The following is a 16870-nucleotide window of genomic DNA, read 5'->3' on the forward strand; positions in this document are numbered from 1 at the left end:
AATCGCTGTATATGCAACAAGGTATGTATATTAAATTGTTATACAATGATACACGATAAATAAAACAAAAACTTTTTTTCCTTAATATTTATTGCGAATATGTTCGAGTCTTTACAGTAAAGACCACATGTTGGTAATAGTGTTATGCATGAAGATGTAAAAGAAAAAAGGGAAATTATTGAATCGACTTTGGAAGAAAACTTCGGATATCTCGAACCCCCGGATATCTCGAAGTCGTGTCCAGGTCCCCTCAACTTCGAGATACCGATATTTGTTATTTTACACATAGACTAAAAGATTTTTCAAATATATTGCCTACTGTTGCACATTTTAACTTTACAAAGCAGTTGTAAAATACCTGTGGTTTAGACATATTGAACATCACAGCAAGCATTTTATTATCCAAAGAGGTCTTCAGTTTGGTAAGAAGTATAGCAATACATGTTCTGATGCTTCTGGGTTTAGATGGTCTGATATCCGTTGATCTGACATACGTTAAAATGTCGTCAAAGTCCACTTTACTAAGACCTGTCAGTGTTTGGTAGTAATCATCATTCAGTGCCTCTGGGTCATCAAAGTCTAGGCGTTTTCTCCCCTTAACATTAGCTTCGTCTCTTAGTTGTTGTAGGAGTTCCATGATAGTTGATCTGTTTACAAACGAGTGATCTTTTGTACCTGGTATGATCTCTAATGATTCGTGAGTGAGTATTCCTTTTGTGAAATGTGAAGGACAGCACCGGGCTCCACTTGGTATCAATATGTTATGCGACAAAAAGACTTTAAACCTAACCTCCGCTGATACCACTAATGGCTTTGGCCCTGGTTTTTTTCATAGAATGCAATAGGCATGACTCTTGACGGTGCTGTAAATTGGTAGAGTAACTGATGGTGGACTTTGAATGTTTGTTGCTCTTCGTTTGCTGACTGGGCTGCTAGGCATTGACACTGCAGCTGAAGAAGGAACTTGTATATTTACTCCTGTGGAACAGGTAGCTGACTTCTTCTGCATAGATGAGCATTTATGTCTGCACTTGTTGCAGATGACTTTCCCATCCGTCCTATCTATCAAGAAACATCTATTCAGGATTCTACTTATACGTTTGTTTACTGTCCTTCTTTCTTTTGCGTTAGTGCGTTTATTACATAGAACACATGGATACTGCTTTGGACCTTGGCCAGGCATCCTGCAAGAAGTAAAGCAAATGGATATGTTATTCAGACTGTTAATGTCTACAGTAATCTTAAATATCTTTATAAAATTCATTTCCGGTCACGTGATTTCTTGTCCTCAAAATGAGAAGTTATCATAGCAAGATCTAAGAAACGGTAAGAAATTAAGACACCAAACTTACAGGAGTAATAGATATTGATGAGTAGGCAAATCCATTTGGATTAAGATTGTCTGGAGTCGCTTCCGGTCGTCACAGGAAATGATCAAAGAAATCGAAAATTTCAACTTTTCTTTTTTGAATCCTTCTAAGGATTTCTCAGAGATGGCTGAACGGATTTTCCTAAAATTTTCAGGGATGATAGAGAATGAAAATTCCTCGAGACATTTTTTTTTTCAAAATTCACTTCCGGTCGTCAGATATGTCCGATTTCCGCTTTTTTCAAAAATATTTAATCCGAGTAAGATCTCAGAAACAGTAACAGATTAAGGCACCAAACTTACAGGGAAGATAGATCTTGATGATTAGGCAAATCCATTTGGGTTAAATCGTCCGTCGTCACTTCCGGTTGTCACAGGAAATGTTTATAAATATCAAAAATTTCAACTTTTCTTTTTTTAACATTTTTTTGCCTCATATGATAGCATTTTACTTGTAATGTTGAAATATGTCAGTCCCACCGGAACCAAAAACGGCAACTTCCGGTTATAAGAGAAAAACTACAGAATTTGAGTATTTTTCTTTCCCATAAATATTTTTATTGATAAAGTATTTTGAATGATTTTTGGATATACAATTGAGACTGCAAAGTTCTACAGTAACGTCAAACATCTTTGGAAAATTCACTTCCGGTCGCGTGATTTCCTGTCTTCAAAGTTAGAAGTTATCATAGCTAGATCTCGTAAACGGTAAGAGATTAAGTCACCAAACTAATAGGGATGGTATACCTTGATAACTAGACAAATCCATTGAGTTTAAGATTGTCCGCCGTCATTTCCGGTTGTCACAGGAAGTGATAAAAAAAATCAAAATTTTCAACTTTTCTTTATGGAATCTTTCTTAGTATTGCCTTATAGCATCTAATTTGTATTTTTGAAATATGTCAGTCCCACTGGAAACAGAAACGACAACTTCCGGTTATGAGAAAAAACTGCATAAATTGAGTATCATACTATTCCATAAATATCTTTAATAAAAAGAGTATTTAATATGATTTTAAGACATGTTATTCAGACTGCATATGTCTAGAGTAACCTCAAATATTTTTTTTAAATTTACTTCCGGTCAAGTGATTTCTTGTTCTCAAAATTAGATGTTAAAATTCGAGATCTTTTAAACTGTTACAGATCAAGACACTTTTCCTACCATGAAGATTGTGCAACAGACATAGGGTAAAATGCATTCACCGTCCCCTCCGGTCGTCTCAGGGAGTGATTAAAATGATATTTATAAGTGTTATGAAGACTATAACTGTCTAAAGTAACGTCGAGAATCTTGATAAGTTATACCTCCCGCCTTTTGTTTTCCTGTAATCGTTGTAAGACCGTTTTTGTTGCTTTAGCAAAAAGAGTTTCTAGTTATTAGTATAATCATCATTTTAATTATTGTCTCAAATTGTTTATAGCTTTTCTCTTTTCTTTATTCTATGTGAAAAGAACCAGTTTATCTGTGTACGTATTATTTATAGCTTTTCTTTTTTCTTTATTTTATGTGAAAAGAATCATCAAATGTCAATGTGTAATGTAGTCTATCTGTGTGTTAATTGTGTTAATGTTTGTTATCAATAAAAGAGAAAAAAAAGATCGGGCTCGTCTAACCGCACATGACATTTGATGCGTCTCGATTCTGACGTCACATGACGTCGTATGTAAGTTGCAATATACAAAGAAGAAGCCTGAACAGGGCTGAAAGTTAATGAAGAACGTTCCGTTTTCTATTTATATTAAACATATATCCATTAAGTAAAGGCGAGTAAACTTTTTGTTGAACATTTGCTGTAATTCTCGCGAGAACGTAGCTAAAACAAGTGATGCATTGTGGGTCGAAATTACGGCATCAAAAAATTCTATCGAATGAATGTGCAGTAGTCCGAATTTTCTCTTCGCACAGGCGTTGCTTTAAGAGCTCGCAGTGACGAGCGTCTCTTCGCGACGCTTGCTGCGCTCGCTATTAGTAGTCTACTAGAAAGATATGGACCTTCAATTAGAATAGTCTTTTAATTTGCAAAGAATCTTAAGGAAAATACTTGGAAATGTGAATATATCTTAAACAACATCTCAATACGAGTTGTCTCTTATACTTTAAGAGTCTAGTACAACAATCTCTGTCGGGATACCAGAAGATTAACAAGTCAATTAACAAGAATTCTTTTGGTATAAGAAGAAAATTAGAAGAATTATAAATAAAACTGTGAAGAGCGCATAGACACACACCTCTGAAAATTTTTGAGTTGTACACAGTTGCCAAAGAAGATTAAGCATTCCCTGTTGACGGGTCACACCCTCAGCGAGCATATCTACTGATGAGGTACCCGTAGATGGAACATTCTGTAGTCTATTTCAGTATAAAAACAAGGGCCTAACAATTTATATGAAACAAGTCACAGCTTAAGCACGACCCAATGATAGGTTATATTTGCTAACTAAGTCATTCTGACGACCATAGAATACACAAAATGCATACTTTTATCAAGGTTGATGAGATCTTTGTAACAACAACTTATCAGTCAGTAGGCTGCCTCTTCAATCAGTAGGGTGCCTTTTCAGTCAGTAGGCTGCCTCCGTTATAAAAACTGACAGTACTCGGAGCAAGCTCCCGCGTATCGAATCACCAGGGAGTCATAAACGTCATATGCAGGTGATACATGTAAGGGCGTATTGCTACAGAAGGGAAGTTAACGTCAGAAACATCGACATAATTACCTTTACCATTAATTTTCGTCATAAGAATACTATTAACATTTTTTATTCTAGTAAATGAGAGAGATGTTGTCAGGCTTTGTGGTTTGTTTTATTTCAGGTTCCATGGAATATACATGTATCGTGTCGACATATGAATGCAGGTAACGGTTGCCAATTATGTTGACAACATATCTTAATGGTGCGTCGAAGGCAAGTGTTTTCTTCTTCTGATATACAAGTTTCATTATAAATTCTGCTTCAGAAGAATAGGTATAAAGGTCTTCTTATAACTGAGAGAAAAATGTATTTATGGGAATTCCTACACTAACTGTATGTTGGAAGACCTGGCCCCAAGACCATAAACTGAGCATAGAATTAAGCTGAAATTTTGGTATTTTAAATATCTTGAGTTTTATTGTTCACACCTGTTTTTTTTTTTTGAATCATGTTTGATTGATTGATTGATTGATTGTATATTGAGAACTTTTCACTCATCTGGAGAAGTCACCGTATGCCGGTGAAGGGCTTCAAATTTAGACCTATACTCGGCAATCAGGGCCATTGAGCAGTGAAGGTTCTTTATCGTACCAGCGCCTACAGTGACACGGGACCTACGTTTTTAAGGTCATATCCGAAAGACCCGTGACTTTCACTTCTAATGCCGAGCGCTTGGCAAAGGAATAGTCACTACCTTTGTTTACGTCTTAGGTATGACGCGGCGCCACGAACGAGAATCAAACCTGGGCCTCCCGATCACGAAGCGAACGCTCTACCACTAGGCTACCGTGACCAATAAAATCATATTTGAAAAGTATTCAAATGCAAACATATGGTAAACATTTCGTTTGATTATCAAGTTTTTTTCAAAAGTTATATTGATTTGAAATTTTGACATAAGTTTGTTCTTATTTTATGAGGTATGGTCTAAAAAATAACATAGATACATGTACAGTTAATCAGAAACTCTAGCATCTCTTTAATATGACCTTCAAGGTACTTGTATGTTCAATGAGAATGGTTTTTAACAAAATAATTTCGCAACTGACCATGATAAGGTAATCTAATTAATGAGTTCCATTTTTATTGAAAAAGCAGCCGTCAATGATGCCAAAAAGCCTGGAAACTAATTTATCGAGGTAATTGGTTGAAATTAAATTTGAAAAAAAACATTAATTTTAATGTTTTCGATTTTGGTAAAATTTTGTTTTTTTCGCATTTTCTAAAAGTTCTTTAGATTTTTTAAAAACAATATTCACATATGATTTTCACTACACTCTTGATTATTACAACAATTAAACTTTGTTGTTCAGTACTCCTGAAGCTTCTCCTTCACTGCAGTTAATATTTTAGTGTGAAGTAAAGGAAAAGGAATCAAGTATAGGTATTGGAATTCTAATTCAATATGATTGTTAGAAATACTAAGAAAATATTTTACGTTAGAAAATCTGCTTTAAAAACTTGTTTGTTTTTTAAACTTAATATTCCAACAAAGGAATTGAAGCAGTAGGGATGTCAAAGATCAAGGCAAACACTGACGCCAAACATACAAAAACATAGGTAATGAGAAATTACAAAGCTCTTCTGAACAAAAATTTTAAAAGATTTTTCCTACATAGTTCGATGTAAAACATGGATTTCAAATTTTGACTCGCCCTACCACCAGGAATCAAGATTTGAACAATTTAGAATCTACATTTCCCAAAAATGCTTTCACATACGATTCAGCTTTTCTGGCCCAGCGGTTCTTGAGAAGAAGATTTTTATGTTTTTCCTATATATTTCTATGTAAAATTTGGATTCCTTATTGTGCCCCCTTTGGGTGTTATGATTTAAACAATTTAGAATACACACTTCCCCGGGATGCTTTCTCATAAGTTTCAGCTTTTCTGGCCAAGAAGTTCCTGATAAGAAGATTTAAAAAAAAAAAAAAACTTTTTCCCTATGTAGTTCGATGTAAAACTGGATCCCAAACTGTGGTCCGCTCTGCCACCGGGGTCATAATTTTATCAATTCATAATCTACACTACCCCAAGATGCTTCCACAAAAGTCTCCGCTTTTCTGGTTCAGTGTTTCTTGAGATGATTTTAAAAATGTTTCCCTTTATTTCTATGTAAATCTTGAATTACCCAATGTAGCTCCGCCCAACCCCCGGGGGTTATTATTTGAATAAATTACAATCTAAGCCACCCCAGGATGCTTCCTTATAAGTTTCAGCTTTTCTGAACCAGTGGTTCCTGAGAATAAATATTTTTAATGACCCACCCCAATTTATGTCTTTTCTTGATTATCTCCCCTTGTGAATTTAGTCCTTCATTTTGATAATTTTTATTTCCCTTTACTTAAGGATGTTTTGTACTAAGTTTGGTTAAAATTGGCCCAGTGGTGCTTGAGAAGAAGTCGAAAATGTGAAAAGCTTACAGACGGACGGACGATGGATAAATTGTGATCAGAAAAGTTCAATTGAGCATCGGCTCAGGTGAGCTAAAAAAACACAAAAAGAAGTAAAAATAAAGAACCTGAACAATACATTAAGTTTTTTTTATTTACTCAAGATTAGAATAAAATTAATTTAAGGGACAAATTAAATGAATATTTCTTGAAATTATATAATAGCCAAATTTATTACAAATTGTGTACTTATATTCAACATATGGTATACGATGAGTACATATGGCTAGTTATATATAACATTATCAAAACATTTCGACAAAAATTCAATAACACTAGATGATCTAAGTATATTTATAAATATACAATGGTTCAAGTTTCAATAAAAAAGAAGATATTTGCCATTAACCATAACAGAATCCTTGGAAACTGTCAAATGAATGAGCTGCATCTTCGTAATAGAATTAAAAAAATATACGATTATAATAATAAATCTTCGAACTCATTTAGAAGATTTATTCTAAAAATCTGCTTAAATTCCTTTGAAATTTTTTTTTGATTATATTTAACAAATATAAAAACATATCACACATCATATTAATATGTAGATAATCAGCACTTCAAGAAAAAACCTTGAGAGGCAACAGGCGATTACAGAAAATGTATCGATAAAGTGTTAATGAACATAACAAAATTTTGTTGCAACTCTTATTCTAAACATTTTTTTACCAAACAAATCGCGCATTACAATCAGAATTTTAAAACAAGAGGCCCATGAGTTAGCTGCAGATCTGTAGCTCTCTGGTTGAAAAAAATCGGATAGACAAACCAGAGAGCTACAGATCCAAGTGTTGTAAAAACCTTCGATTTACGCCGACGTTTTTTCGTCGCTCGCTTCGGGAATGATATCTGAATTTTTCAGCATTCAACTGCCTAAAGATTTATATGTATTAATTAAATATATTTTTTAACCCAACTCTGGTTACTTTATTTACCTTTTAATGGTTCCTAACGGCCATCCTTCGCATTGGAATGTCATTGTTTTGAAAAATTCGCCTCCTGACTGCCATCTTGACCTATTGGCGAGATCTCGGTATTTGGTCACGTGACAAAGGGGCATAACTCTAAATGGCGTTTCACGTGTTTACCTTCACAACAATCGGCATGCGATTTGATTTCGGACTCTATCTTAACAAATAAACACTGACAACTATTTTTTACAGTTTACTTATTTAGTTTAGACATTAATCGACAATATGAGCGCTTAATCAAACATACTTTCTGTTAACTTTATACTTCTATGCTTGTCAGAAAATTTATACACATGAGCTTTATTGTGTGATAGCAGAATTTATGACGTTTTGTACAATTATGACAAAACCATTTCGCACCAAAAAAAAAATCATGGCTGCTTTCAATGTGAAGAAGGTATTCGATGATAAGATTAAACCACGATTTCATTTTGAATTTGACCTCAAAGATGAACAAATATCAGTTATAGAGAGTGTTTTAGGTAAAAGGCATACTGTGGGTGTTTTCCCTACCGGCTTTGGAAAAAGTGTATGTTTTTTACTGCCTCCTGTAATTCTTGATCAGCAGCACCCAGCTTTAAGACATGTTTGCTTAGTTATTTCTCCCTTAAAAAGTCTGATGATAGATCAGTTCAAACATAATTTTGACCATGGTATTCCTGCTGCTGTCATTAAAGGCATGGATGAGATGAGTCAGGAGGTTATTGAAGGTATGACTTAATGTATCAGCTTTGCATAGAATGTACAGCTTGATTGAAAGAAATGAATCACTTATAATTTGAACTGAAAGAGTATATTAATATTCATATAGGCATAAAGAGGGGTGCATATTCAATTCTATATATGTCACCAGAGACCCTTCTGAATTTTGAGTCCTGGGGGGACATAATACTGAATTCCAGCTTGTACCGTGACAGAGTTGCATTGATTGCCATAGATGAGGCGCACATTTTGGAATCCTGGTAAGAGTTTTTGATTAAATTTTAAAAAATGGACAAGTTTTTTGATTTTTGTTAATTAACAAACATTTTATAGTTGAATGGTCTTCTCTTTACATGTAATTTGTTGGATCATTCTTGACATTTTCCCATTACATATCTAATGTTTCAACCAGAGAGCTACAGATCTGCAGTTAATGTCAAAAATATAACAAACACTCCAATGTTTTTAGAATATCTTACATTAAAAATACACAAATATGAGGTGAGAACATTTATCTATATGTTTAAGGGGTGATACTTTTCGACCAACATTTGCGAGGCTTGGAGAGCTTCGTTCACATTTCCCAAAGACTCCATTTCTTATGCTTACTGCAACCTGCACACCCCAGATTCTGAAGCACATAACCAAAGGAATCCATCTCCCTGGTCTTAAGATGTTCACTGCATCTCCTGACAGGTAAGTTTTCTTATGTGTAATGCGGCGAATGAACACAACTGAAAATTTTATGGCCATAATATTCTTTAACTTTAACACATGTTTTAAATCTTCTGCTATGATGTTCATGTTTAAATTTTTAAAATCAACAGACCTAACATTTACCTTGAGTACAAAAGGTCAAGAGATATTTTTGAAGAGCTTGGGTGGCTGTTTGATGACATAAGAGAAAATGGTATCAAAGCCAGAAAGACTTTAGTATATGTCAGGTAAAATATTAATGAATCCTATAAGAAGATGTATTATGATGGTCATTATTAAGATTGGGTTCATTCTTTAACTTACCGGTATGTTTTTAAACACATATATACTCTTCAAAATTGTAGGAGCTTGAGTCATGGTGGACGCCTTTACAGAGATGATTTTAAAAGAAGGTGCCTATTTTGAACGAAGAAAAGTGCAGCGCAACAGCCATATTGCCTTGTATCATGCTGGAATGGCTTCCAAGGACCTTGAGTACATACTGAATGAGATTTCTAAGCCAGAGAGTGTGATACGACTTGCAGTCTGCACCATCGCCTTTGGTATGGGGATCAATATCCCCGACATTGACCTTGTAATTTACTGGGGTGCATGTAATTCTGTAATGGACTATTGGCAAGAGGTGGGTAGGGCAGGGCGAGATGGACGCAAGGCCAAGGCCATGTATTTTGTGACCCCTGCATCATTACTTCATGCGTCAGATGAAATGAAAGAGTTATGTGAATCAATGGACAAGTGTAAGACAAAGTGTTTTAGGGACTCTATACTGTCCTATTTCATTGGTTACTCCTCCATATCACCATCATATTGTGAATTGAGCTGTGGGGAATGTGAGTGTTACCAGTGTAATTGTTGTTATCTGTGCAAAGAAGCTTGTCCGTGCAGAATGATGAAGGTCAAAGACAATTAAGAATCATTAACGAAGACAGATATACACATATATTCATTATATTTAATTAATTATAAAGAAATTCTTCATTTTCCAGTGCTTTAACATATTTGTTTAACCTTGCATTTAATTTTTCTGGATTTTTCACTGAAATGTTATGTTTGAAATCTTGAAACCCAGTGTGATGCCTTTCCTCTCCTTTGTCGACAAACAACTCTTCCACTCCATACTCTTCAATGAATTTCTTTAATTTTGCTTTTGAAGATCCGTCTGATGAGGACGCATGTGGAATGTAATCCTGGATGACATTCACCTGCAAGATATCCTCAAGGGCTTTCCCAACACTCCCAACAATCTTGCTGTATCTTGAGACCTGTGTTTCCGTGTATTGCCCAAGATTTTTACAAGATTTTAGATAAGAATTACTTCTTTTTTACAGGATGCCTACCCTTAAACTCATTATTAAGGAACTCATTGACCAGATCCAAGGCAATATTATGGCCTGGTTTCCCCAACAGATTTGCCATGCTGTTCCACATGACTTCACTTCTTATTCTTGCTGGTTACATTCCATTTACACCTGAAAGAGAATTTGAAAGTGTAAGACACAAATTTTAATTTTCTTTCAGTTAGTAAATGTCTTATTTCATGGTAACTAACAAATTTGTTTTAATAACTACCTGCTAGGAGTCTGTGGCCCAAAATGAGGTATTTGTTATGGTTGTAATTCCAGAAATTGACCATATCAAGCCTCCAGTCAGACATGAGTTGGTCCCCATTGTTGTGCCGTTCTGCATTTGTTTGTACCATGTGCAGGAGACCACGCCACAGCATGCTACAACTATACTTGAAAACGGAATCACCACTGTTTTGGTCCACAACTTCAGGTAAATCTGTAATCAGAAGTAAATCACTTTTAAGATCAAGAAAATTTTTGATACACATAATTTTTTTTTTATTTTTATGTGAAATGTTAATAAATGAATAATTTCTAAGTTTGAATCATACCAAACTCATCATCAGAATCTTCATCGTAGTAGGGCAAGGTCTCCTCCAACTCGTCTTGTGTCTGGTCATTCCAGTACAGGATGGTGTCATCTAGGTATTGACGGTCATCATCAGAGTCTGAGTCTTGTATGACATTACCCTCTGCAGCCTGCTGGATGGACTTCATATCTATATGTGGCCAGATGAGTCGGACAACACTTTTGCAGATGTCTTTGAACATTTCCTGTCTTTCGTTCTCATCCTCAGGTATAACATCAGAGTTCATGTCAATGTTATTAATGTCCAGAATGTTACATACAATCATGCAAACACTTCCTTCTGTTACGAAGTTGAAGAAATCCACAACCGAGTTCACACAGTCTGAGATTTTTTTCTTCACTGTTCGGAAGCCAAATCTGTTCTTGATATGGAACAAAGAACCCTTGTCCCCCACTGTGCTCCCACTAAACAACATGTTCATAGAATCCTGAAGAACTATGCACCTCTTATGGAATCCTTGTGGTCTTGGAATGAGACCAGTAAGCTGATCTGCTTCATCCTCACTGAAGGCCATTGACAGCTTTGCCTCTACCATTCTTTCCACACTTAACTGGTCTCCATGACAAAGGATTGGATATGGATGTCCATTCTGTCCAATTGGCACATACTTATGGAGATATTTTAATATTTCTAGAGTTCTGCGTGCCGTGGCAGGGTTCTCTTGAATCACGCCAAGATTAACCTAATGAAAAAAAGATTTATTGTAATCATGAAAGTCTGCAATAATATCTAGGCCAAGCTTAATAAAATCTTCGTTTGCAGTTCTAGACTAGGTAGGTAGGTAGGCATTTTTTTTTAAAATTAGTTTCAGATTTTTGTTACATAACCTAAAATAATTTTTTTCATAGGCCTACTATACATGAATAATATTTCTTTTGACATAATCTGTATCAAATCTAAACCAGATGCATATATAAACTTACAATCTCTGACTTGGTTTCAGAAATATCAGAGTACTGATGCTGGATAGTTGCTACATGGGCTTCACTGAACTGAGGGAAGTTTTTCTGCACAATACCCTGAACAACATACTCCATTCTTTTCTGTAGATTTCGCCAGTCCTGGGTGGATGGTAGGTAGTTCTGACAATTACACGTAATAATAAATAAATTTATGGAAGACATAAAAATTTCTACATCAGCTAATTCATGGAGACACATGATAAAAATACAATGCATGTTAATCAGCGACTTACCTCCAGCTGTATGTCTCTTAAAGAACATGTGCCATCAACATCATCCAGGTGACGAAGGATATCCTGTTCTTGGCTGCAAAACACAGGGCCCACAGCATCATTTTATTGTCCTGTCGAAGAGGATGTCGTGTCACGCTCAACTTCTGGACATTGTCCCAGCACACACTATAACCAGGGTCTGTTAATGGCAAGCCAAAAACTCAATGTATGACTCGATTTTAAGATGTAACCTAAATCACCTAACCTCTATACTTATTGTGCAAAAGTGTGTCAATGAACAGCTATCACTATTTTAAATGTCACAAAAAACAAGATGTGTTTGTGATGCTCTCACATGGCAGCTTATGTCAATAGGTTGAAGTTTCTCAAATGCAGCTCAAACTCCAAGTTCAAAATTGTTGTTATCAAAAAGAAAGTCTTGTCACAAGTAATACACCATAAATTATATACTCCCAAATCTTTGACTATGCATAAAAAATTATTATGAAATTGAATTAAACATATCTGCCACATACTCTGATTTCCATTTTCAATTTCATCATTTAGGGAAGTGTCATCTTGTGGAAGGGGAACAGCATCTACTTCTTCTTCACTACTCACTTCCACATCAGATGAATCCTGATTCTCTGAACTCTCTGAAATGAAGGAGTCATCCGAGTCTTCCGAGCTCTCCGAGTCCTCTACTGGTGACTGATGCTCATCGGGTTGGGGTCCTTGCAGTTCTACCTGTACATTTCAAAATGTGATGATGTGTTTAATTTGTAAAATTAATAAATATAATATTATAATAATTTTATTTGAAAATTACTTTTGATATTAGTAAATAGTTGGTTTTTCATATAAAAAAAAGGTTAACCTGGATCAATACTAATATATATATACCTGAATATCATTCTTCCAGGAGTTAATGCTGTCATCAAACTCAGTGCACAATTTGTCAACAGCTGTTCTTGTCCCCTTAAAACCCTTACACCAACCCAACTTTTGGAACCATCTAAAAATCTGTAATTGATATGTCGGATATAAAAATAAAATGCATGTTGTATAGTAACTATATTTAGTACTTAAGGTGGGAGGGAGATTAATTTGTTTATTTTTTTTCCTTCAAAATTTATTAATTATAAAACAATAACTAATTATATTGTAATACCTTTTGGTTGCATCCAGATCTGTACATTTCAACAGATATAACAGTCTGAAGAAGACTGTACTTCCTGGGATTGTGGAAATGCAAAATGGTACCCATAAGAAATCCTAGGGCTGGTACAAGGGAACCAACATAACCTTTGTCATCTCTGTAATGTTTTAGGCATTGGGGTATTACATGAGTTGTATATAATTCCACAAGTATAAAAAATAAGATATACTTTTTATCTTTAAAAACTAGCATCACAATCTAATGCTTTTGTAAAAAAAAAATCAGTAGTTTTATAAGATATATTTTCTTTCATTTGAGTATTTTTTATAGTACAATTTAGGTATTATTAAAATTGGCAGTCATGCTTTACCTTCTTTATTTTTGGTTTAAGCAACGTACAATTTATTTAACTTACATGTCAGCATTTTTGTTCCATCGACATGACAGTGATCCTTGCGAAAGTCCTGTCAAGAGAGGCATACTATAACTTGATTCTTGAATAACTTGCTGCCATTGAAACTCCTGTAAAGACTTCAAACTTGATGGAACCTTGAGGGATGGAATGCTTACATTTTTCACCTCCTTCTTAATCATGCGCCGTAGAGTATTCATCAATGCATCTTTTGCACGCTTGCTTTTCTTCATCAGAATTCTTAAGGCATAGTCATAATGTGAATCTTTGATGTACCTGCACACTTTGTCTTTGAACCCCTCTTTCTTGAAAGTTTTTGATTTCATAAATTTTACTGGGGTAGAAGTCAGACATTTTGGGGTAGACGTGAGACATTTGGGTGTAGAAGTCTGGCATTTTCTTTTACCAGGCTTCACAGGAGTGAAATTGAATTTTCTTTTTACATTTAGTTTTTCTGGTTTAACAGAGGTTTTCTTCTTCGTGTCATGTTTATAAATTTTGATTGTCAATGATGCACAGTCATTGCATAAAAAACTTTTGGGTTGGTGTTAAAGGAATCGTTAACTGTTTGTTTAAAATGTCATTGAGCTTGATTAAAGGTATTGGAAATTTTGAAATTGATTGTCTTTTAAAACCTTTGTTCTTAATTTCAAATGGCTGCTCACAATTTATGCACTTCTTTGGATCCATGACGGCATGGTCTTTCAATGATTGTGTATTACGTCATAGTAATATGCTTATCACATGAACAGCATCCGTATCTCACGTAGAAAAATTGTGTATAAATTTTCTGACAAGCCTAGAAGTATAAAGTTAACAGAAAGTATGTTTGATTAAGCGCTCATATTGTCGATTAATGTCTAAACTAAATAAGTAAACTGTAAAAAATAGTTGTCAGTGTTTATTTGTTAAGATAGAATCCGAAATCAAATCGCATGCCGATTGTTGTGAAGGTAAACACGTGAAACGCCATTTAGAGTTATGCCCCTTTGTCACGTGACCAAATACCGAGATCTCGCCAATAGGTCAAGATGGCAGTCAGGAGGCGAATTTTTCAAAACAATGACATTCCAATGCGAAGGATGGCCGTTAGGAACCATTAAAAGGTAAATAAAGTAACCAGAGTTGGGTTAAAAAATATATTTAATTAATACATATAAATCTTTAGGCGGTTGAATGCTGAAAAATTCAGATATCATTCCCGAAGCGAGCGACGAAAAAACGTCGGCGTAAATCGAAGGTTTTTACAACACTTGGATCTGTAGCTCTCTGGTTTGTCTATCCGATTTTTTTCAACCAGAGAGCTACAGATCTGCAGCTACCCATGAGTCACATCGCTCACCTGAGTAACTTTGGTGATGCAGTTCTTTACCAGATTTCCCCTCTTGCTATACCTATCGTTCCCCACTACCCTCTTCCCTTTTATGATTTTAATACTTTAGAAACTACACTACCCCAGAATGCTTCGACACAAGTTTCAGGTTTCCTGGCCCAGTGGTTCTTTAGAAGAAGATTCTAAAAAGATTTTTCCAAAATACAGTGTATATCTATATAAAACTTGGATTCCCTATTGTTGCCCTGCCCTACCTCCGGAGGTCATGATTTTAACAATTTAATATCTACGCTACCCAAGGATGCTTCCACACAAGTTTCAGCTTTCCTGGCCCAGTGGTTCTTGAGAAGAATATTTTTAAAGATTTGTTCTATATATTTCTATGTAAAACTTGGATTCCCTATTGTGGCCCTGTGCCCTACCCGGGGGTTATGATTTTATTAATTCAAATTCTGCCTTACCCCAGGATAATTCCACATAAGTTTCAGCTTTTCTGGCCCAGTGGTTCTTGAGAAGAAGATTTTTAAAGATTTGTTCTATATATTTCTATGTAAAATTTGGATTCCCTATTGTGGCCCTGCCCTACCCCCGGGGGTCATGATTTTAACAATTTAATATTTAGACTACCCAAGAATGCTTCCACATAAGTTTCAGCTTTCCTGTCCCAATGGTTCTTGAGAAGAAGATTATTTAATGATCCCACCCTATTTTTTGTCTTTTCTCGATTATCTCCCCTTGTTAGGGGACGTGGTCCTTCATTTTAATAATTTAAACTCCCCTTCACGCAAGGATGCTTTGTACCAAATTTGGTTAAAATTGGCCCATTGGTTCTTGAGAAGAAGTCGAACATGTGAAAAGTTTACAGACAGACAGACGGACGGACGACGGACAAAATGTGATCAGAAAAGCTCACTTGAGCCTTCAGCTCAGGTGAGCTAAAAAGTATCGAGACCATAATGAATCCATCATTATCTCAGTGAATGTCAAGAACAAACAGGCAAAAAAAAAATGTAAATATTGGCATTTTCTCATTAAGAGAAATTTTTAAATGATGGTGTTTATTATTACATTTGTGACTGATATTATTTAACATTTGCTGAATGATTTCAGAATGAGAGTGCAATATGCCAATGAGCAAAATTTACATGTTTATTGCATGATTTTTTGAAAAACTTGATAACGACACACAACGAATCCAGGCCGATCAAAACAACCTTTTTTCTAAAGCAATGTAAATGATAATGCTTATACATAAAACAATGTAACAAATCAAAATTATAAGACATATTACTAGAAAATAACACCAAGTTTATTTCAAATTAAATGAATCCATGATTATGTACTCAGTGAAGATAATTCTCAGTTATCCCCTCTTCAAATATATATTAAAGATACAAACAGAATATTTAAAAAACACTATGGATTATGCCAGGACATATACTTTTTTTTCAGTTTGATATTTTACAGTACACTATATGGAGCTACATATTTCTTAAAGAGTATTATCCCCAATATTTCTTGGTTTCCACTCAGACCCTTTAATCTCTCAAACCATAGCTTATTTAAAGCCGCTTGGTCTGATTCTTATCGAGAAAAAATATATTCGTTTTTCTTCTTGAAAAATAATAGTCCATGAATTGTTTCAACTTTTGTCAAATTATATCACCAAAGTCTTCTTCATTTAAAAGACGTATGCATCTGACTCAACATGTTGTTTTGTATCAGCCTGCACCTTTAGCTGGTACTCATATGACCACCCTACAAGATGCTGTCAGTGGTGTATGATACCCACTTTGTTCATTGAGTTCCTGAGCTACTTCTTTAAATCACTTTTTATTCGGGAAAACTTTATTTTCGTGTAATTACACGAGACAGTGTGCTCCAGAACATTTAAATCCCGCGTATAATAGCAATCCTTAAGATTATATAGAGCAATAACCACAATTCG

At 35.0% G+C, this 16870-nt stretch overlaps 2 protein-coding genes and 1 pseudogene across 2 annotated transcripts; 1 reads left to right on the top strand and 2 right to left on the bottom strand.

Moving 5' to 3' along the window:
* Nucleotides 1–8310: 8310 nt before the first annotated feature.
* LOC134244478 (uncharacterized) lies at nucleotides 8311–9818 on the top strand (annotated as a pseudogene).
* A 46-nt stretch (nucleotides 9819–9864) lies between these two features.
* Nucleotides 9865–11910, bottom strand: LOC134244479 (uncharacterized). Its single transcript, XM_062726746.1, has 4 exons — nucleotides 11768–11910; nucleotides 10806–11526; nucleotides 10539–10690; nucleotides 9865–10170 (listed from the first exon to the last, which is right to left on the bottom strand). The coding sequence occupies exons 1-4, from the start codon at nucleotides 11879–11881 to the stop codon at nucleotides 9865–9867; spliced, it is 1293 nt and encodes a 430-aa protein (XP_062582730.1). The 5' UTR covers nucleotides 11882–11910.
* Nucleotides 11911–12046: 136 nt separating this feature from the next.
* LOC134244483 (uncharacterized) lies at nucleotides 12047–13338 on the bottom strand. The gene is made up of 4 exons (XM_062726750.1): nucleotides 13190–13338; nucleotides 12922–13041; nucleotides 12555–12765; nucleotides 12047–12217 (listed from the first exon to the last, which is right to left on the bottom strand). Exons 1-4 carry the CDS (start codon nucleotides 13283–13285, stop codon nucleotides 12057–12059), a joined length of 588 nt encoding a protein of 195 aa, XP_062582734.1. The 5' UTR covers nucleotides 13286–13338; the 3' UTR covers nucleotides 12047–12056.
* Nucleotides 13339–16870: the final 3532 nt, after the last annotated feature.

Source organism: Saccostrea cucullata, unplaced genomic scaffold (assembly GCF_032062105.1).
Source record: "Saccostrea cucullata isolate Sc308-1 unplaced genomic scaffold, CSIRO_AGI_Scuc_v1 ctg5447, whole genome shotgun sequence".
Lineage (NCBI taxonomy): Eukaryota > Metazoa > Mollusca > Bivalvia > Ostreida > Ostreidae > Saccostrea > Saccostrea cuccullata.